Source organism: Oncorhynchus clarkii, chromosome 7 (genome assembly GCF_045791955.1).
Source record: "Oncorhynchus clarkii lewisi isolate Uvic-CL-2024 chromosome 7, UVic_Ocla_1.0, whole genome shotgun sequence".
NCBI classification, from domain to species: Eukaryota; Metazoa; Chordata; class Actinopteri; order Salmoniformes; family Salmonidae; genus Oncorhynchus; species Oncorhynchus clarkii.
The window spans coordinates 13,319,003-13,340,886 of NC_092153.1; the positions used below are offsets into that span (position 1 = coordinate 13,319,003).

Consider the following 21,884-nt stretch of genomic DNA (forward strand, 5'->3'; position numbering starts at 1 on the left):
GCTCTTTTCTGGATTTTGATAATTAGCAGGTACCGGCCTAATTTTGCTCTGTGTGCATTATTTGGTGTTCTACGTTGTACACGGGGGATATTTTTGCAGAATTCTGCATGCAGAGTCTTAATTTGGTGTTTGTCCCATTTTGTGAATTCTTGTTTGGTGAGCGGACCCCAGACCTCACAACCATAAAGGGCAATGGGTTCTATAACTGATTCAAGTATTTTTAGTCAGATCCTAATTGGTATGTCGAATTTTATGTTCTGCAGACTTTTCTAGCACCCTCGCCAATTCGTTGATCTATATGTTGAAGAGGGTGGGGATTAAGCTGCATCCCTGTCTCACCCCACGGCCCTGTGGGAAGAAATGTGTGTTTTTTGCCTATTTTAACCGCACAAATGTTGTTTGTGTACATGGATTTTATAATGTTGTATGTTTTACCCCCAACACCACTTTCCATCAGTTTGTATAGCAGACCCTCGTGCCAAATTGAGTCAAAGGCTTTTTTGAAATCAACAAAGCATGAGAAGACGTTGCCTTTGTTTTGGTTTGTTTGTTTGTCAATTAGGGTGTGCAGGGTGAATACGTGGTCTGTCGTACAATAATTTGGTAAAAAGCCAATTTGACATTTGCTCAGTACATTGTTTTCACTGAGGAAATGTATGAGTCTGCTGTTAATGATAATGCAGAAGATTTTCCCAAGGTTGCTGTTGACGCATATCCCACGGTAGTTATTGTGGTCAAATTTGGTCTAGCTAATTGGAATTTGTTGTCTGTATATTTGATCATTTCATTGAGGATACCATCAACACCCACAGGCCTTTTTGGGTTGGAGGGTTTTTATTTTGTCCTGTAGTTCATTCCAGGTAATTGGAGAATCCATCTCTCTCTTATTTATTTATTTATTTGATTTATTACACCTTTATATAACCAGGTAGGCAAGTTGAGAACAAGTTCTCATTTACAATTGCGACCTGGCCAAGATAAAGCAAAGCAGTTCGACACATACAACGACAGTTACACATGGAGTAAAACAAACATACAGTCAATAATACAGTAGAAAAATAAGTCTATATACAATGTGAGCAAATGAGGTGAGATAAGGGAGGTAAAGGCAAAAAAGGCCATGGTGGCGAAGTAAATACAATATAGCAATTAAAACACTGGAATGGTAGATTTGCAGTGGAAGAATGTGCAAAGTAGAGATAGAAATAATGGGGTGCAAAGGAGCAAAATAAATAAATAAATAAATACAGTAGGGGGAGAGGTAGTTGTTTGGGCTAAATTATAGATGGGCTATGTACAGGTGCAGTAATCTGTGAGCTGCTCTGACAGCTAGTGCTTAAAGCTAGTGAGGGAGATAAGTGTTTCCAGTTTCAGAGAGAGTGTTTCCAGAGTGTTTCCAGTTTGTAGTTCGTTCCAGTCATTGGTAGCAGAGAACTGGAAGGAGAGGCGGCCAAAGGAAGAATTGGTTTTGGGGGTGACCAGAGAGATATACCTGCTGTAGCGCGTGCTACAGGTGGGTGCTGCTATGGTGACCAGCAGGCTGAGATAAGGGGGGACTTTACCTAGCAGGGTCTTGTAGATGACATGGAGCTAGTGGGTTTGGCGACGAGTATGAAGCGAGGGCCAGCCAACGAGAGCATACAGGTCGCAGTGGTGGGTAGTATATGGGGCTTTGGTGACAAAACAGATGGCACTGTGATAGACTGCATCCAATTTATTGAGTAGGGTATTGGAGGCTATTTTGTAAATGACATTGCCGAAGTAGGATGGTCAGTTTTACAAGGGTTTATTTGGCAGCATGATGCTTTGTTGCGAAATAGAAAGCCAATTCTAAATTTAACTTTGGATTGGAGATGTTTGATGTGAGTCCGGAAGGAGAGTTTACAGTCTAACCAGACACCTAGCGATTTGTAGTTGTCCACATATTCTAAATCAGAACTGTCCAGAGTATTGATGTTGGACAGGCGGGCAGGTGCAGGCAGCGATCGGTTGAAGAGCATACATTTAGTTTTACTTGTATTTAAGAGCAATTGGAGGCCACGGAAGGAGAGTTGTATGGCATTGAAGCTCGCCTGGAGCGTTGTTAACACAGTGTCCAAAGAAGGGCCAGAAGTATACAGAATGGTGTCGTCTGCGTAGAGGTGGATCAGAGACTCACCAGCAGCAAGAGCGACATCATTGATGTATACAGAGAAGAGAGTCGGTCCAAGAATTGAACCCTGTGGCACCCCCATAGAGACTGCCAGAGGCCCGGACAACAGGGCCTCCGATTTGACACACTGAACGAACTCTATCAGAGAAGTAGTTGGTGAGCCAGGCGAGGCAATCATTTGAGAAACCAAGGCTATCGAGTCTGCCGATGAGGATGTGGTGATTGACAGAGTCGAAAGCCTTGGCCAGGTCAATGAATACGGCTGCACAGTATTGTTTCTTATCGATGGCGGTTAAGATATCGTTTAGGACCTTGAGCGTGGCTGAGGTGCACCCATGACCAGCTCTGAAACCAGATTGCATAGCGGAGAAGGTATGGTGGGATTCAAAATGGTCGGTAATCTGTTTGTTGACTTGGCTTTCGAAGACCTTAGAAAGGCAGGGTAAGATAGATATAGGTCTGTAGCAGTTTGGGCCAAGAGTGTCCCCCACTTTGAAGAGGAGGATGACCGCAGCTGCTTTCCAATCTTTGGGAATCTCAGACAACACGAAAGAGAGGTTGAACAGGCTAGTAATAGGGGTGGCAACAATTTCGGCAGATAATCTTTAGAAAGAAAGGGTCCAGATTGTCTAGCCCAGCTGATTTGTAGGGGTCTCTTACATCAGAGGTACATGGGGCTGGAGGGCGGCAGTATCGACAGGAGAGTTGTCTGCTTTATGAACACCCCCTGGTCTTAGTAATATGTGAGCTCATGATCACACATATCATCACCCAGTCACACACCACAACTGAATATATACATCTCAGGTAGAATCTCATTCATGCATTTGATACAGATGGGTTCCCTCCGGCTGTAACGAATGGATAGTATATGATACTATATTACTTAGAAATATATATGTTCTTTCTTGTTTTGTCAATTCAAATTTGTCTGAAATTACATCTTTACATCTTTTTCTAGTGACAAACTGCTTCCATATAGCAGCTGAGCCCTGGAGTGTTTTAACTGACAGACCCCGTTAGTCTCTTTCATTAACACCTCCACACCAGTCATGCTCTGTCTCTCCAAGCCCTCCCCCCCCCAGCCAACTCCCACAGGAGTCAGGGGTCAGGGGTTAAAGGTTTCACCATTAGCTAATGGGGAGGGGAGGATATGGTCCATTTTATGACTTTTCTTTAGTTATTCAACATTTATTAATATCAGGAATTCCTATTGAGATTGAGAATATCGTGGGATATCTGACCAAGAAGGTAGTTAGTTCCTGTATAGAAACAGGACTAGCATAACATCCAGGACATACACCACATGTACCAGGACATAAACCACAGGTGCCAGGACTTACACCACATGTACCAGGGCATACGCCTTATGTACAAGGACATACACCCCATGTACCAGGACATACACCACATGTACCGGGACATACACCTCATGTACCTGGACATACACCCCATGTACCGGGACATACACCTCATGTACCGGGACATACACCTCATGTACCGGGCCATACACCGCATATACCAGGACATACACCTCATGTACCAGGACATACACCACGTGTACCAGGACATACACAACGTGTACCAGGACATACACCACATGTACCAGTTGCAGCAACGTTGAGGTGTAATATAGATACCAACTATAATGGTTAAGATACAGTCCTGTATAAGACAAGTTCCCTTTGTTGTAGGGAGATTCATTGTTCTGTTCAGACAAAGGAACTGTGAAAATAGTTCTACACTGACATCTGCTGGTAGGCATTGTTACCACACCACTTCCTCAACTATACAAAGTAATGACAAGTTCAAGCATCAGAGTGTGCAATGCATTGTGTGTGTGTGTGTGTCACCTGGGCACACTGGTCAGGTAGGTCAGCACGTTGTGGAACTCTTCCTCCTGGAGCTCGCCAAACGCAGGGAATTCTGGGAACACGATAATGGGACTGCCGTTCTCAGCTCGGCCCCCTGGGAAAGAAATGGGGACGTTTGATTGATTAATTGATTACATTTGTTCAACAAGGCCATCATTTTGCCCTCAATTAGACAGCACATACAGCCTCCCATATCCCCCTTTCAGACCCCCGCAGAATAGACATAGTGACAAGCTTTGGAATCCTTTAATTTCATGTGTTTTAAAACGTTCATGTACATCATATTCATAATGTCCATTACTCTTCTGATAGATATAGCTAACATACCCCAGTGGAATGAACACACAGAGCAGCGGTTCCAGCCTCTCCTTGGGGACCCTCAGCTGTTCCATGTATTTTAACTATCCCACAGTTAGCAAACCGGATTCAACTTGTCAGCTAATCATCAAGCCCTTTGTGAAACGTTTGGGGGTCCCAAGGAGAGGTTTTGAGGACCATTGACCCGGAGGAATCATGTGACGGTCTGAGTGGGGGAGGGGAAGATTAGAGGATGAGATATAGGATCTGTCTTCTCTCACAAAGCCTGGTGTTACTGCGGCTCTGCAGGCTGCAATAATAGACTTTTCTAATTTTATTCTTCCTTTTTAACTCTGCGTTGTCGGGAAAGGACTCGCGAGTAAGCGTTTCATGGCAAAGCCTACACCCGTTGTATTCGGCGCCTGTGATAAATCAAATTTGACTTGATTTAGTGCTAGAGGAGGGTACAGGGAATGAGAAATGAACAGGTGTGAGTAGAGACAAAAAGACAGGCGGTCTGTGTGAATCTGGTACCAGCCGTGTCACTAGAGCAGAACCAGAGCACTGTGCCCTGATCCATCTGGCACCAGCCGTGTCATTAGAGCAGAACCAGAGCACTGTGCCCTGATCCATCTGGTACCAGCCGTGTCACTAGAGCAGAACCAGAGCACTGCACCCTGATCCATCTGGCACCAGCCGTGTCACTAGAGCAGAACCAGAGCACTGCACCCTGATCCATCTGGCACCAGCCGTGTCACTAGAGCAGAACCAGAGCACTGTGCCCTGATCCATCTGGTACCAGCCGTGCCACTAGAGTAGAACCAGAGCACTGTGCCCTGATCCATCTGGTACCAGACGACTAGAGCAGAACCAGAGCACTGTGCCCTGATCCATCTGGTACCAGATGACTAGAGCAGAACCAGAGCACTGTGCCATGATCCATCTGGTACCAGACGACTAGAGCAGAACCAGAGCACTGTGCCCTGATCCATCTGGCACCATGTGTGTCAGGCAGACACCTGCCTGAGTAGGCAACTAGAGGACCAGAGGTTAATGATTACAACACAAAACAAGGCCTGGAGACAACCTCCAGGGGAGAGGACATACAGAGAGAACCGGGAAGGAACAGGAACACAGCAGGAGTCTTTTTTTAATATATTTTTTTATTTTACCCCGCTTTCTCCCTAATTTCGTGGTATCCAATTGTTTAGTAGCTACTACCTTGTCTCATCGCTACACGTCCTCCGATACACAACCCAGCATCCAATCCGGAAGCCAGCCGCACCAATGTGTCGGAGGAAACACCTGGCAACCTTGGTTAGCGCGCACTGCGCCCGGCCCGCCACAGGAGTCGCTGGTGCGAGATGAGACAAGGATATCCCTACCGGCCAACCCCTCCCTAACCCGGACAACGCTATGCCAATTGTGCGTCGCCCCACGGACCTCCCGGTCGCGGCCGGTTACGACAGAGCCTGGGCGTGAACCCAGAGTCTCTGGTGGCACAGCTGGCGCTGCAGTACAGCACCATTAACCACTGCGCCACCCGGGAGGCCTACAGCAGGAGTCTTTAATGACACAGCTAAAACAGTAGCGCTGCGTCACACTCTCATCCGCTGGGCTTGGAGTCATTCTAGTGGCGTACCAAGGCTGTAGCGTAGAAGTATGAATTAGAACTAGACCAAGGGTCATCTTCATCAGCTGTGTGCTCATGTGACTACTCATCAGAGGGTGGGCAGCTATCATGAACACACACACACACACACACACACACACACACACACACACACACACACACGCATCACCCCTGGCAACCACGGAGTTATTAACCACACTGACAGAGAGATGTGAAGACAAACAAGGAACTGAAGGAACTGAAGCTCGTGAAATTCAGTTAGAGACACACACACACACACACGCACACACACACACACACACACACACACACACACACACACACACACACACACACACACACACACACACACACACACACACACACACACACACACACACACACACACACACACACACACACACACACACACACACACACACACACACACACACACTCTCGCTCTCAACGGGTGGAGTGTTAAATTTAGTCACACACTCAGCAGCCAATCACAGCAGCACATAGTGCCACACACACACACTTGGCTCTTCCAACCGTTGCCGGGCCAGGTTGCCAAGTGGATCGTCGTGTCGATTAATTATTCACGGGCCGTCTCCGTGCCGTTATTATCCGTGGTAACCCGACGTGGGGCCCTATCTGGGTTGGCATCGCCGTAGTAACGGAACAAACTGAGTTGGCCCAACTCTTTGGAAATATGGGTCTGGTGTAGAACGGTTTTCCTCAGTTTACCCCCAAAGGTCAAATCGTTGCAAAAGTCTTAGTTTAGTTAAGTCATTTAGTTAAGTCATACAACAGAAATCAGTTTGAACAACACTGCTGTACTCTATCTGGCAGCCAGAATGCTATTCCTGTACTTTTATAAATAGGAAAATGCTGACGGATTATGTTTTGATGTTTAGGCCAGCTACTTCTCTCAGCTACTTCACTCAGCTACTTCACTCAGCTACTTCACTCAGCTACTTCACTCATACAGTGTGATATGATTGCTGCTCCATCAGTGGCTGTGTCAGCTTTGGGGATGGTTCACTGTTACTAGCTTCTGTCATATTGCTAAAGATGTTTCCATCTGTGAAGGGAGATCTTCAAGGGCCTTGGCATAGCGTTGGGATTGGCTCACTCGGATGTTTGGGATTGAACCACTATGAGAGGTAACTATGAAGGAGGGAGCGATGGAGGGAAAAGAAAAAGACTGACCTGAGAGGAAAGCAAACCGTTTCCTGAGGTCAAGATCGATGTCTGCAGCAAACAGACGATCACTCTCCTGCTGCATGATGTCATCTGGAAGATAAGAGACAAAAAAACATCAACTACAGTTACAGTAACATACAGTATTTACAACAATAGATGACAGTTACAGTAACATACAGTATTTACAACAATATATGACAGATACAGTAATATACAGTATTTACAACAATATATGACAGATACAGTAATATACAGTATGTACAACAATAGATGACAGATACAGTAACATACAGTATTTACAACAATAGATGACAGTTACAGTAACATACAGTATTTACAACAATAGATGACAGTTACAGTAACATACAGCTCAGTCGTACAGCCCTGGGCGTAAGACTGAGCTGTAAATACTGTAACATACAGTATTTACAACAATAGAACATAGTATTAGTCACACAGAGCACCTGGAATGACATGACAGAGAGAGGAGCAGAGGAACCACTGACCCACTTCTCAAGGAGAAGTCTCCCCAAATCACCCCCTTTCTCCAACTTTCAGTCCCAGTCTCAGTGAGGAAGAGAGTGAGGAAGAGAGTGCGGGAGGTGAGGCTGAGGAGAGGAGTAGAGAGGGGAGGAAGAGAGAGGGGAGAGGCTGTGGGAAGAGGCTGAGAAGAGGGGGAGAGGCAGAGAGAGTATTGTTGTAAATACTGTATGTTACTGTACCTGTCATCTATTATTGTAAGTATTGTATGTTACTGTACCTGCCATCTATTATTGTAAACCCCAAACAGCAAGCAATGCAGATGTAGAAGCACGGTGGCTCGGAAAAACCGCCTAGAAAGGCCGGAACCTAGGAAGATACCTAGAGAGGAACCAGGCTGAGGGGTGGAGATTATAACAGAACATGGCCAAGATGTTCATAGATGACTAATCAAGTCGACAATCAATCCTTGTCATATGAAGAGAAATTATAGATAAAACGTATCGGTGCTCATCGGTCATTGGACATGAACATTACACAAGTTGGAAATCACAAATTCAACAATGAGTAGTTTGGAAGGAATCAGTGGCTAACTGCAAGTGTTGCAAAGCAATCACTAGCCTGCTATTCAGACGAGTGGCGTGTGGTCCAAGTCTGGGTTTAAGGGTCTCTTTTCCAAGCTTAAAAGAATAAACATTCAACACCATGGTTGAATACATTGGCCATACTGTCAATCCAACATGACTTCTGGCGGTTCAAACAACTGGAAACTCAGAACTGGGAAATGGGAGACTTCAGTGAGTTCAAGACAACTGGGAACTCTGAACAAAACTAGCTCCGACTGGGAAAATACGGTCATACAACTCGGAATTCCAAGTCAGGGACTCGAGAATCTTTCTTGAGCTCCGACCTGAAGATCACTGATGTCATGATTCAACCTTGTGTTTTTCTGAGTTCCCTGTTGTCTTGAATGCACCATGAATCCAGAGGATGCCAGACTTCAATGACAAAGTTTGATGACAAAATTTGCCCACGAAGGACCGCCGCACCTCCTTCCTGTTCAAGTGAGCACAGCGCAACAAGGTCCAAAAATGTCTTATATGCTGCTGCATAAATTATGTAATATGCCAAGGAGATATGTACACTGTAGCTAAGAAAGTAATAGTAAGTGTATGTTGTGTCGTAAGCTGTTAGTAGCCCATGTGCCTCACTCTAATAGTTTGTTCCTTTCCCCCGTCATAATTCAGCGTACTGTTCTGACTTGGTGGTGCACATGTAGCCTATAACCTGTTTTAGATGAATGTAATCATCGAATATTGTAAGAGCTTTCACTGTCTGCTTATATGCCTCCTTTATTTATCCTACGGTTCTGACTTGGTGTACAGGGATAATACTGTAAGAATGGCCCATGTTCTGAATTCTGTCGCTGTACCTTTCAAAAGTGCTGAACAAATAGTTATATTGACTGTCTGTCCTAGCTCGCTCAATAATGTCTTAATAGAAATTACGGATGGCCTCTTATCCGCTCGTCGTCCCATTTGTACATCTCAATTGTCAATAGAAACCACATTTGTTTAAGCAAGTCAGCCATATCAGCTATGTTTTTTTAAAGAGGCAGTAAATGAGGCTGAATTAACTGTTTTGCTGCCAGACAAGGCTTTGCTGATAGCCAGGTGTATTGGTGGTAAGGATTCATTCCATGGTGCTGAAAAGAAAGCTCTTCTGTTGGGACAGCTTTATGTCGGCCCTAACAGTTTGTGTGCACCGCTTGTCACCGTTATAGTGCCATTAATGTATTGTTTAGCGTTGTGTAGTGTGGCTTTGCTGGCATGCATATATTTTTTTTCTTGAGTTTGCCCCACCAAGATTTACATGCTAAAATCGCCACTGCCAAGGTGAGCTTAAAAAAAAGACTTTATTTCTCTCTATTCTTAACTCATTTTAATAAAAACTATTTGCAATGATGCTCAATTGTTTATAACTAATGCTTATGTACCCGTTTGGTTTTTATACCATGCTCTCCCCAATCAACCATCATCAGTATAAACCAGAAAACCCTGTGGCCACCTTTCAGGAGGGACTGACTTCAGGTCTCAGGGAAGGTGACGGCAACCTGTCAGGCTTAGCTAGCTCCAACCAGCTGGAGCCGGGAAGACTAGCATCCACACAGTGAGTGGGTCCATAGGGATCAAGGTTGAGAAACACTAATGCAGTCTATTCTAGAACCATAGACATGCATGTTGGCAGTCACTGTCAGTATTCAGTCTGATGTTGGTGTAATGCATCAGGACAGGTGGACAGGCAGCCCTGGGTGGTAGGTAACAGCTCAGTCTTACTACAGCCCTGGGTGGTAGGTAACAGCTCAGTCTAACAGCCCTGGGTGGTAGGTAACATCTCAGTCTTACTACAGCCCTGGGTGGTAGGTAACACCTCAGTCTTACTACAGCCCTGGGTGGTAGGTAACAGCTCAGTCTAACAGCCCTGGGTGGTAGGTAACAGCTCAGTCTTACAGCCCTGGGTGGTAGGTAACAGCTCAGTCTTACTACAGCCCTGGGTGGTAGGTAACAGTTCAGTCTAACAGCCCTGGGTGGTAGGTAACAGCTCAGTCTAACAACCCTGGGTGGTAGGTAACAGCTCAGTCTTACAGCCCTGGGTGGTAGGTAACAGCTCAGTCTTACTACAGCCCTGGGTGGTAGGTAACAGCTCAGTCTAACAGCCCTGGGTGGTAGGTAACAGCTCAGTCTAACAACCCTGGGTGGTAGGTAACAGCTCAGTCTTACAGCCCTGGGTGGTAGGTAACAGCTCAGTCTTACTACAGCCCTGGGTGGTAGGTAACAGCTCAGTCTAACAGCCCTGGGTGGTAGGTAACAGCTCAGTCTAACAACCCTGGGTGGTAGGTAACAGCTCAGTCTAACAGCCCTGGGTGGTAGGTAACAGCTCAGTCTAACAGCCCTGGGTGGTAGGTAACAGCTCAGTCTAACAGCCCTGGGTGGTAGGTAACAGCTCAGTCTTACTACAGCCCTGGGTGGTAGGTAACAGCTCAGTCTTACTACAGCCCTGGGTGGTAGGTAACAGCTCAGTCTTACTACAGCCCTGGGTGGTAGGTAACAGCTCAGTCTTACAGCCCTGGGTGGTAGGTAACAGCTCAGTCTAACAGCCCTGGGTGGTAGGTAACAGCTCAGTCTAACAGCCCTGGGTGGTAGGTAACAGCTCAGTCTTACAGCCCTGGGTGGTAGGTAACAGCTCAGTCTAACAGCCCTGGGTGGTAGGTAACAGCTCAGTCTAACAGCCCTGGGTGGTAGGTGACAGCTCAGTCTTACAGCCCTGGGTGGTAGGTAACAGCTCAGTCTAACAGCCCTGGGTGGTAGGTAACAGCTCAGTCTTACAGCCCTGGGTGGTAGGTAACAGCTCAGTCTTACAGCCCTGGGTGGTAGGTGACAGCTCAGTCTTACAGCCCTGGGTGGTAGGTAACAGCTCAGTCTAACAGCCCTGGGTGGTAGGTAACAGCTCAGTCTTAAAGCCCTGGGTGGTAGGTAACAGCTCAGTCTTACAGCCCTGGGTGGTAGGTAAAAGCTCAGTTTTACAGCCCTGGGTGGTAGGTAACAGCTCAGTCTTACAGCCCTGGGTGGTAGGTAACAGCTCAGTCTACCAGCCCTGGGTGGTAGGTAACAGCTCAGTCTACCAGCCCAGGGTGGTAGGTAACAGCTCAGTCTACCAGCCCTGGGTGGTAGGTAACAGCTCAGTCTACCAGCCCTGGGTGGTAGGTAACAGCTCAGTCTACCAGCCCTGGGTGGTAGGTAACAGCTCAGTCTACCAGCCCTGGGTGGTAGGTAACAGCTCAGTCTAACAGCCCTGGGTGGTAGGTAACAGCTCAGTCTAACAGCCCTGGGTGGTAGGTAACAGCTCAGTCTAACAGCCCTGGGTGGTAGGTAACAGCTCAGTCTAACAGAGTTAGTTTAATAGCATGGTTAGGATAACACTTTGAGAGAAGTTGCCACAGAGCAAAGGATGTGTGTGAGTATATATTTCTAATTCTCCAATACATCTAACTTAAACATGTCTTCTAAAAATAGACCTTGTAGTACTTCTCGCTCTGTGTTTTCCCCTCTTTCTTCCTGGTATTAGAGGTAAGGAACGTCTCTAACCCATTCAGTTCCATTGAGAACTAAGGGCCATACCCTCCTCACCGAGTGCATTGTACATGATGTGTTCAGTCTCGTCACTGTGGTCTGTGAGCGCTCCAACTGAGACCCGGAGAAAAGCCACCAAAACAGGCCTGTGCCAAACAGGGAACTCTTAAGCAGCACAAAACCACACAACACCCCCAACTTCCTCCCAACCAGGCCAACACAGGCCCCACGTTTTGAGGTTGATGGGGGCCAAGAATGCTGCCCCCCCCCCCCCACCTCTCCACTCATTCACAATCAGGTCAGGGGCTTAATCAGTGAAGGTCAAGGTTTACAATGTGAGGATAGAGCTGACCTGAAAACAGACAGAATCATTTATACTCTATGCAACACATTTCTATCATGTAAGGTTTTATATCTTGTCATATTCCTTCTTGTCAGGTAACTATTGTATAACCTAACAAGTTACAGCTCAGATCTGGATGGATGATAGCTCAGAGAAAAGGGGGAGAAATGTGGAAGAGGAGGAGGGAGAGAAAGGGGGAAAAAGGAGGAGGGAGAGGAGAGGAAAGGGAAAAAAGGAGGATGGGGAGAAAAGGGGGAAAAGGAGGAGGGAGAGGAGAGGGAAAAAAAGGAGGGAGAGGAAAGGGGGAAAAGGAGGAGGGGGAGAAAAGGGGAAAGGGAGGAGGGAGAGGAAAGGAAAGGGAAAAAAGTAGGAGGGAGAGGAAAGGGGAAAAGGAGGAGGGAGAGGAAAGGGGAAAAGGAGGAGGGAGAGGAAAGGGGAAAAGGAGGAGGGAGATACTCCATTGAAAGGAGGCCAGGGTTCTATTACTAATGCCTACATTGTTAATGTGGAGACATGGGTCTAGTTGAGCTGTGGGGACTGGGAAGACAACTACACAGTTCTTTCCAGTAAAGGAGATTCTATAGAGGCCTCTCTCTCCACGTTCCTTCTATGCGTTTTACCGAATGCTATCAGAGCTAAAACAAAAGATCCGACCAACAGTTTTTGTTGAATAGTTTACAATGCATTTTCACTCCAGTCATGACATTCCTTTCACATGATCGTGTGACCCCACTGACACAAAGGTTCACACATGCACCAACATGGTAGTTACCATGCCTCTGTGCTACACAGAGTGCTACTCCCTCTCCTGTCCCATGAATCTCTCTTTGTTCGGTCATCATGTCCCCACAAGCAGCCGGCAGTAAAACACATGTTAGCAGCCTGGAAAGACCTCCTTGCCTTTACACGTCTGGTCTGAAGGACAAAGTCACTATCACAGGTGGTACAGTCCTTGATGTCGCCCCTTGAAAAATACAGTATAATCACCCAGTCTGACATTAACCCCTAGACCCTAACCCCTCCCTTCCCCTCCCCTTTATTTAACCCCTACAGCTAACCCCTCTGTTCGCTGGTCCATGCAGTAACTTCATGTGTTGTTGTGGTATGTGGTGTATGGGCAGGGTGGGCAGGGCAGTCTTGGTATGTGGACTGAAAGGCAACAGATTGTATTGGGGATGTGGAAGTATGTGTGTGTGTGTGTGGCGTGGCGCACCATGCTGTGTGGAGTGCCATGCTATGTGGAGCGCCATGCTGTGTGGAGCGCCAGGCTGTGTGGAGTGCCAGGCTGTGTGGAGTGCCATGCTGTGTGGAGCGCCATGCTGTGTGGAGCACCATGCTGTGTGGAGCACCATGCTGTGTGGAGCACCATGCTGTGTGGAACACCATGCTGTGTGGAGTGCCATGCTGTGTGGAGCGCCATGCTGTGTGGAGCACCATGCTGTGTGGGTATGACGTGGAACACCATGCTGTGTGGAGCGCCAGGCTGTGTGGAGCGCCAGGCTGTGTGGAGCGCCATGCTGTGTGGAGCGCCATGCTGTGTGGAGTGCCACGCTGTGTGGAGCGCCACGCTGTGTGGAGCGCCACGCTGTGTGGAGCACCAGGCTGCGTGGAACACCATGCTGTGTGGAGTGCCATGCTGTGTGGAGCGCCATGCTGTGTGGAGCGCCATGCTGTGTGGAGCACCATGCTGTGTGGTGCACCATGCTGTGTGGTTATGACGTGGAGCGCCATGCTGTGTGGTGCACCATGCTGTGTGGTGCACCATGTTGTGTGGTTATGACGTGGAGCGCCATGCTGTGTGGAGCACCATGCTGTGTGGAGCACCATGCTGTGTGGGTATGACGTGGAGCACCATGCTGTGTGGTGCACCATGCTGTGTGGAGCACCATGCTGTGTGGTTATGACGTGGAGCGCCATGCTGTGTGGAGCACCATGCTGTGTGGAGCACCATGCTGTGTGGAGCACCATGCTGTGTGGTTATGACGTGGAGCACCATGCTGTGTGGAGCACCATGCTGTGTGGTGCACCATGCTGTGTGGAACACCATGCTGTGTGGTTATGACGTGGAGCACCATGCTGTGTGGTGCACCATGCTGTGTGGAGCACCATGCTGTGTGGTTATGACGTGGAGCACCATGCTGTGTGGTGCACCATGCTGTGTGGAGCACCATGCTGTGTGGTTATGACGTGGAGCGCCATGCTGTGTGGTGCACCATGCTGTGTGGGTATGACGTGGAGCACCATGCTGTGTGGAGCACCATGCTGTGTGGAGCACCATGCTGTGTGGGTATGACGTGGAGCGCCATGCTGTGTGGAGCACCATGCTGTGTGGGTATGAGCTGGTGATGGAGCCAACTGTTGGTGGTGGTGTGGCAAGAAGAAGGGCAGCTGTGTGTGTGAGTGAGAGGACAAGTAAGGGATGAACAGCCGTTCCACAGCTGTGTGTGTGTACTATTGTGTGTGTGTGTGTGTGTGTGTATCATTGTCTATGTGGGGGGAACCCAGTTCTATTATGGTATTACAGTCTGGGTTACCAGGTCTCCATCTGCCATGGGGATAACAACACATACGACAGTAACAACTGGGTCAAACGGCCACCGTTGCCCTGTTGCCATGCGTGCTCACTGTGTGTGTGGGTGCCCTCTGCCCAGCCCATAAATTGGCTGGCTATTGGCTAGTCTGCTACACTGTAAGCTACACTATATATACACACACAGCAGTATGTGGACACCCCTTCAAATGACTGGATTGGGGCTATTTCAGCCACACCCATTGCTGACTGGTGTATACAATTTGGCACACAGCCATGCACTTTTCATAGACAAACATTGGCAGTAATATGGCCTTACTGAAGAACTCAGTGACTTTCAACATGGCACCTTCATAGGATGCCACCTTTCCAACAAGTCAGTTCGTAAAATTTCTGCCCTGCTAGAGCTGCCCCGGTCAACTGTAAGTGCTGTTATTGTGAAGTGGTAGGCCACACAAGTTCACAGAACGGGACCGCCGAGTGCTGAAGTGTGTAATAATCGTCTGTCCGTGGTTCCAACACTCATTACAGAGTTGCAAACTGTCTCTGGAAGCAACATCAGCACAAGAACGGTTCGTCTGGAGTTTCATGAAATGGGTTTCCATGGCCGAGCAGCCGCACACAAGCCTAAGATCATGATGTGCAATACCAAGCGTCAGCTGGAGTGGTGTAAAGCTCGCCGCCATTGGACTCTGGAGCAGTGGAAAAGCGTTCTCTGAAGTGACGAATCACGCTTCACCAACTGGCAGTCAGACGGACTAATCTGGGTTTGGTGGAGGAGAAATAATGGTCTGGGGCTGTTTTTAACTGTTTGGGCTTGGCCCCTTAGCTCTAGTGAAGGGAAATCTTAACGCAACAGCCTACAATGACATTCTAGATGATTCTGTGGTTCCAACTTTGTGGCAACAGTTTGGGGAAGGACCTTTCCTGTTTCAGCATGACAATGCCCCCGTGCACAAAATGAGGTCCATACAGAAATGGTTTGTTGAGATCGGTGTGGAAGAACTTGACTGGCCTGCAGAGAGCCCTGACCTCAACCCCATCGAATACCTTTGGAATTAATTGGAACACCTACTGTCAGCCAGGCCTAATCGCCCAACATCACTGCCCGACCTAATGCATGTCCCCACATCAATGTTCCAAAATCTAGTGAAAAGCCTTCCCAGAAGAGTGGAGGCTGTTATAGCAGCAAAGGGGGGGGACCAACACCATATTAATGCACATGATTTTGGAATGGGATGTTTGACGAGCAGGCGTCCACACACTTTTGGTCATTAGTGTAAACCTGTGTCTGTGGGCTAGCCCTGAGAGACTGGAGGAAATGTGGCACAATGTCTTTCCGCTTGGCCAGCGGACCAGTCTCTGTGTGTCGACAAGCATATCTCTGTTACTGAATGGAAGTAAGAGACAGACAACACACCACTGTTCATCACCCTCTCCACTGTCCCACGCTACTACCACACACACACACACACACACACACACACACACACACACACACACACACACACACACACACACACACACACACACACACACACACACACACACACACACACACACACATTCCAAGGAAACAGAACATCTCTTTTAGGACACCTCTAGTCAAACTTTCCCTTGGTTTGACAAAAGGAGAGACATTCCAAAGAAGAGATTCCTAGGATGTGTTTTTACTCGTACTGTAAAACCTCTCTTGGTACTTAATAGTTCAGGAGATGGAAGTGGGTTCACCGTATTGATCGATGTCAACTCAGGTGTTTAATAAAAAGCATGAGCTGGTGCACACCTAGAGAAAATGATGTAGAGGTGCTGACTAACGGTGAATAAACTGGAAGCTATAGAAACAAAGGGAGTTGCACACTCCATATATATATATATATATATATATAACCTCACAGTCATTTATTGGGTAAAAAAACTATGTTTCGGCTGAACTGTGCCTTCAGGGCTTCTCCCACCCTCAAGAAGGCACAGTTCAGCCGAAACATAGTTTTTTTACCCAATAAATGACTGGGAGGTTATATATATATATATATATATATATATATATATATATATATATATATATATATATATATATATATATATATATATGGAGTCTGGGAGGTTATATATATATATATATATATATATATATATATATATATATATATTATATATGGAGTGTGCGACTCTCTTTGTTTCTATAACTCACGTGTTTAAGACAACATGTTAACTCATGACAAGGCAGAATATACTGAGAAAAAACGCTTCCTTAAGCTCCCGGAAAGGATTTGAAATACTTTTGGAATCAATTCAAACCAATGCAAAATACAACACAACAAACTGCTACAGTTTTCTCAAATAAATGGACAGTCAATGAAGTGAAAATGTTGGCATGACAACGTGGCACAGATTCAATGTTTTCATTTGAATTCTGTTGTTGAACATTTACTAGAATCTAGTCCTGACTACTTGGCACAGGGCAACAAACACAGTCATTGGTAGTTGAAGATTGTTAGTAACCAGGTACCAATTAACTGCTGCTACAGTGTTTACATTTATGCAAATAGAGTATTTTTGCAAGAGGGAGGGACAAATTTAGATGACAACAAAGCTAAAATAAAGTGTAAAAAAGTGTGCATTAAACTGAAGTAGAACTTCCTCACCTCTCTGACAATACTGTTCAGTCACACACACAGCTGCACACGCACCATATTCTGTCACATGCACTGTCAGTCACAAACACCCCCCCCCCGGCCACACAAACACACCTTACCTGTTATCAAGTTGAGTTGCAGCCACATTCTGGTGATGTCATGGCAGAGCAGGGACACTGGGTTGAGGGCCATCCTGTCCCCCCTCTCCTCCGGGAGAACACACACACACACACACACACACACTCCCAAACAGACACTCACACACTCTCAGAATAAGCGGTCGTGTGAGCGGCAGCCATCCATTCCTCCACAGCCTGAGTGCTGAGACTTCAGCCGTACACTGAACGCTCCGTCACTGGGCGGCACACGCACACACTCACCGCACCCCCATCCCTCCCCCTCTGTCTCCATATACACACTCAGCCAGACTGGGCTCAGTTTCAGATTACACCTCCCAATGATCCCTCTCTCCCAGGTACTGAAAGAGCATAAACAAACGACTCAGAGAGAGAAATAGACAGACACAGAGAGACGGAGAGAGGGAGAGAGAAAGAGAGAGAGAGAGAGAGAGACAGAGGGGAAAAGAGAGAGAGACAGGGGGAGAGAGAGAGAAGGAGGAAGGTATGGGGAAAGAGAGAAAGAGAGAGACGGAGGAAGGGAGGGGGAAAGAGAGAAAGAGAGACGAAGGAAGAGAGGGGGAAAGAGAGAAAGAGAAAGAGAGAGATGGAGGAAGGGAGGGGGAAGGGGGGTGTGAAGAGGGGCGAGAGGGAGAAAGAAGGGAGGGGCTTGTAGATTTCTCTCCCAGTCTTCCCTTTTACCAGCTCCGTTCTAGACACTCAGAAGACACCAGGTGATCTGGACACCTGACATTGACCTCTAGTCTCACACAGCTGTTGTCTCCTGACCCCCCTTGTGTGTCTGTGTGGTGTGTGTGTCTCTGTGGTGTGTGAGTCTGTGTCTGTGTGATGTGTACTTAGCCATAGATCTACAGAGTTTTGATTATTTTAATGTCAATGAGGCAAACTGTTAGAAAATGTGAAATGCAGAACGTTTACGGTCAGTGTTAATTGCCGGTGGTCCTATCTGCTGAGCCTCTCCTTGACATAAAAGTCCAGACGGACTTGGTGCATGACTCATGGGTCACAGCTAGTGAGATAGTGAAGCAGTGGGCTAATCTCCTCAGGAAGTAATACGAGACTCTAGCTGAGATGGTTACACACAGACGAGCTATGTGTGGGAAATCCCCTCAACTCACTACACAGATCCCATCGCACATGGCAATTAACTAGAGGTCGACCGATTAATCGGAATGGCCGATTCATTAGGGCCGATTTCAAGTTTTCATAACAATGCGTAATCTGCATTTTTGGACACCGATTGTGGCCGAATATTATTATTTTTTATCTTTATTTAACTAGGCAAGTCAGTTAAGAACACATTCTTATTCTCAATGACGGCCTAGGAAAGGTGGGTTAACTGCCTTGTTCAGGGGCAGAATGACAGATTTGTACCTTGTCAGCTCGGGGATTCGATCTTGCAACCTTCCGATTACTAGTCCAACGCTCTAACCACCTGCCTTACATCGCACTCCACAAGGAGCCTGCGTGGCAGGCTGACTACCGGTTACGCGAGTGCAGCAAGGAGCCACGGTAAGTTGCTAGCTAGCATTAAACTTATCTCATAAAAAACAATCAATCTTATCATAATCACTAGTTAAACTAGTAATATCATCAACCATGTGTAGTTAACTAGTGTGTCCTGCGTTGCATATAATCGATGCGATGCCTGTTCATTTCTCATCGAATCACAGCCTACTTCTCCAAACGGGTGATGATTTAACATGCGCATTCGTGAAAAAAGGGTGGCTGTTTTCGATGCGTTCCTGGTTCGAGCCCAGGTAGGGGCGAGGAGAGGGACGGAAGTTATACTGTTACACTGGCAATACTAAAGTGCCTATAAGAACATCCAATAGTCAAAGGTATATGAAATAAAAAATGGTATAGAGAGAAATGGTAAATGGTATAGTCCTATAATTCCTAAAATAACTACAACCTAAAACGTCTTACCTGGGAATATTGAAGACTCATGTTAAAAAGGAACCACCAGCTTTCATATGTTCTCATGTTCTGAGCAAGGAACTGAAACGTTAGCTTTCTTACATGGCACATATTGCACTTTTACTTTCTTCTCCAACACTTTGTTTTTGCATTATTTAAACCAAATTGAACATGCTTCATTATTTATTTGAGGCTAAATAGATTTTATTGATGTATTATATTAAGTTAAAATAAAAGTGTTCATTCAGTATTGTTGTAATTGTCATTATTACAAATAAATATATAAAATAATGTAAAAAAATATATATATATATATTTTTTTTTAAATCGGCCGATTAATTGGTATCGGCTTTTTTGGGTACTCCAATAAATCGGTATCGGCGTTGAAAAATCATAATCGGTCGACCTCTACAATCAACCCCCCTCCCCCGACTCACGCTACAGCCATCCAGACATCCATCCAGACATAGGAGACAACCGTCTGTCTGGCCATGGTGGAGAGGACAGAGTCATGTACTTCCTCTTTAGTTCTATTTATATTGTCATTGTGGTCCTTTATGAGGTGGCCACCTAGTGATGAAGTCATGTATCTGACAGTGCTACATGTTTCCACATAGAATACAGAATAGAATATATTTTCATTTAAAGTAAAAACTGAAATGACTGCGAGATTAGAGATGAGGGATGATGGGGTTAGAATGGTAAAATGAATAGGTTTCATCCCATCTCTCTCTCCAGTCTGTGTCCTATCCCACAGTCCAATATATCTAGAGACAGAGTATTACCAGCAACCTCTCGCCAGGCTGGTTCTGGCTCCCAGACTACAGCAGACAAATGACTGTGGTTTCATGGGATAATATAAAAGGATCATTTGACCTGTTACCGTCTGTCTCTCTGCCCCAGGGCCACTCCATCCCTCCCTTTCAATCGTTTCCCCGTCCCTTCCCCAATACTTATCTACCTCATGTTACACAGCATTATAATAACTTGATAATTAACATGCCAATAACATAGGTAATGCTATCTGAGTTATGTTATCGGAGTAATTGCTACGCATAAATATGCGTACAATATGCATCACTTCAATTACCTTCGAAAGACATCAATCCCGGCCCTACAGTAATTAGTCAAACACATCTGATGTCAGTCAACAGGGACAGACTCAGGAGTAAACAAGCTTGCATCCCAAATAGCTCCCTAGTTCCTATTTAGGGGGTCAAAAGTAGTGCACTATAAAGGGAATAGGGTGCCACTTGGGAAGCACCCCAAGTGTATCTGATCCAAATCCTTTTACATTGTCTCTCTGTCGGCGTAGTGATGGAAAAAGACTGCCGTTACTGTATTTGTCCCCATTATGAGAAGACCCAGGAACCAGGAAGCATATGGAGATTCAGCCTGTCAGCTGTTCTACTGTATTATGGGACGGCTGACAGCCTTCCTGTCACATGGTCCCACTTTAGGGGTGCGTCTCATCTCATATATCTATACTGACCTGATAACTGATATGAAATCCAGGGCAGAAGATGGGAAGTAGACAGGGACAGTGTGTGATCTGTGTGACACTGAACGCTGACTCTAGGAAAGGAAGTGGTAGTTTATAAACAGACAGTTTCCTGTGGCTGCTGGATTGCTTTGGGACACATGAGGCGTCTATTCACAGGGCATGGTGCACAACAGACCAGTCAACATTTCATTTCCAAGAAACAGATTGTTAGGCAACTTAGTTGTGACCCATGCCTGGCCTGCTATGTTGTAAATTGTAAACATTGACACCCCTTGACTAGACACTTCTGTCAATGACTACAATGTAGACCAATCTATTGGTACGATGCTCTCGGCTTGTTTGCATTACGTGCAACACTTGTACCTGTGTGATGCAGTTTCCTTCTGAATAGTTTGTGTACATTTGAACAATAGAGGATGGATTGTCTTGTTGTTGACTGATGGAACTAAATACATGACTAATAGCAGCTGGAGCCATGACTTGATGTTAGTGTTATGGGTGGGGTCCCCACGGTCTCTGAGACAACTGTGAAGTGTGTGTTTGTGTGTACATTATGTGTGAGACAGAAGCTGGTCCTGTGGGTGAGGGAAATCGACCTGTTTTAAGTTATCCAAGGGTCAAACATACTAGCTTTATTCTGGGCAGAACTTGTTGACAACTGAGCTTAGTACTTAGGCCACAGGTGTCAAACTCATTCCACGGAGGGCCAGGTGTCTGCAGGTTTTGGTTTTTCTCCCTTTCAACTAAGACCTAGACAACCAGGTGAGGGGAGTTCCTTACTACTTACTCAATCAATCAAGTACAAGGGAGGAGTGAAAACCTGCAGTCACTCGGCCCTCCGTGAAATTAGTTTGCCACGTGATCTCGGCGGTTGATATCAACGTTTAATTTATAACGTGACTGATAACATGAGATTAGTGCTGACCGTTGGCAGGCCTGTTCAGTTGAAGGAAGTCATTGTTGTGGCTGATAAACATGTACTGGTCTTTTTAGTGGCCTGAGATGAAACAGTGGGTCTGGGGGGGGCATGGCGGAGACTGGACCAGACTAACTGCTC

General features: G+C 46.4%; 1 protein-coding gene across 1 annotated transcript in view; it reads right to left on the reverse strand.

Annotated features, from left to right (window-relative positions):
- The window catches only part of LOC139412917 (guanine nucleotide exchange factor DBS-like), a 62,322-nt gene that overhangs the window by 28,379 nt on the left and 12,059 nt on the right, over nt 1-21,884 (reverse strand). The window contains exons 3-4 of the mRNA XM_071159787.1: nt 7,151-7,234; nt 4,006-4,120 (exon numbers count right to left, since the gene is read on the reverse strand). Of these exons, the coding sequence (XP_071015888.1) occupies nt 4,006-4,120; nt 7,151-7,234 (199 nt within the window). The remainder of the gene's footprint in view (nt 1-4,005; nt 4,121-7,150; nt 7,235-21,884) is intronic.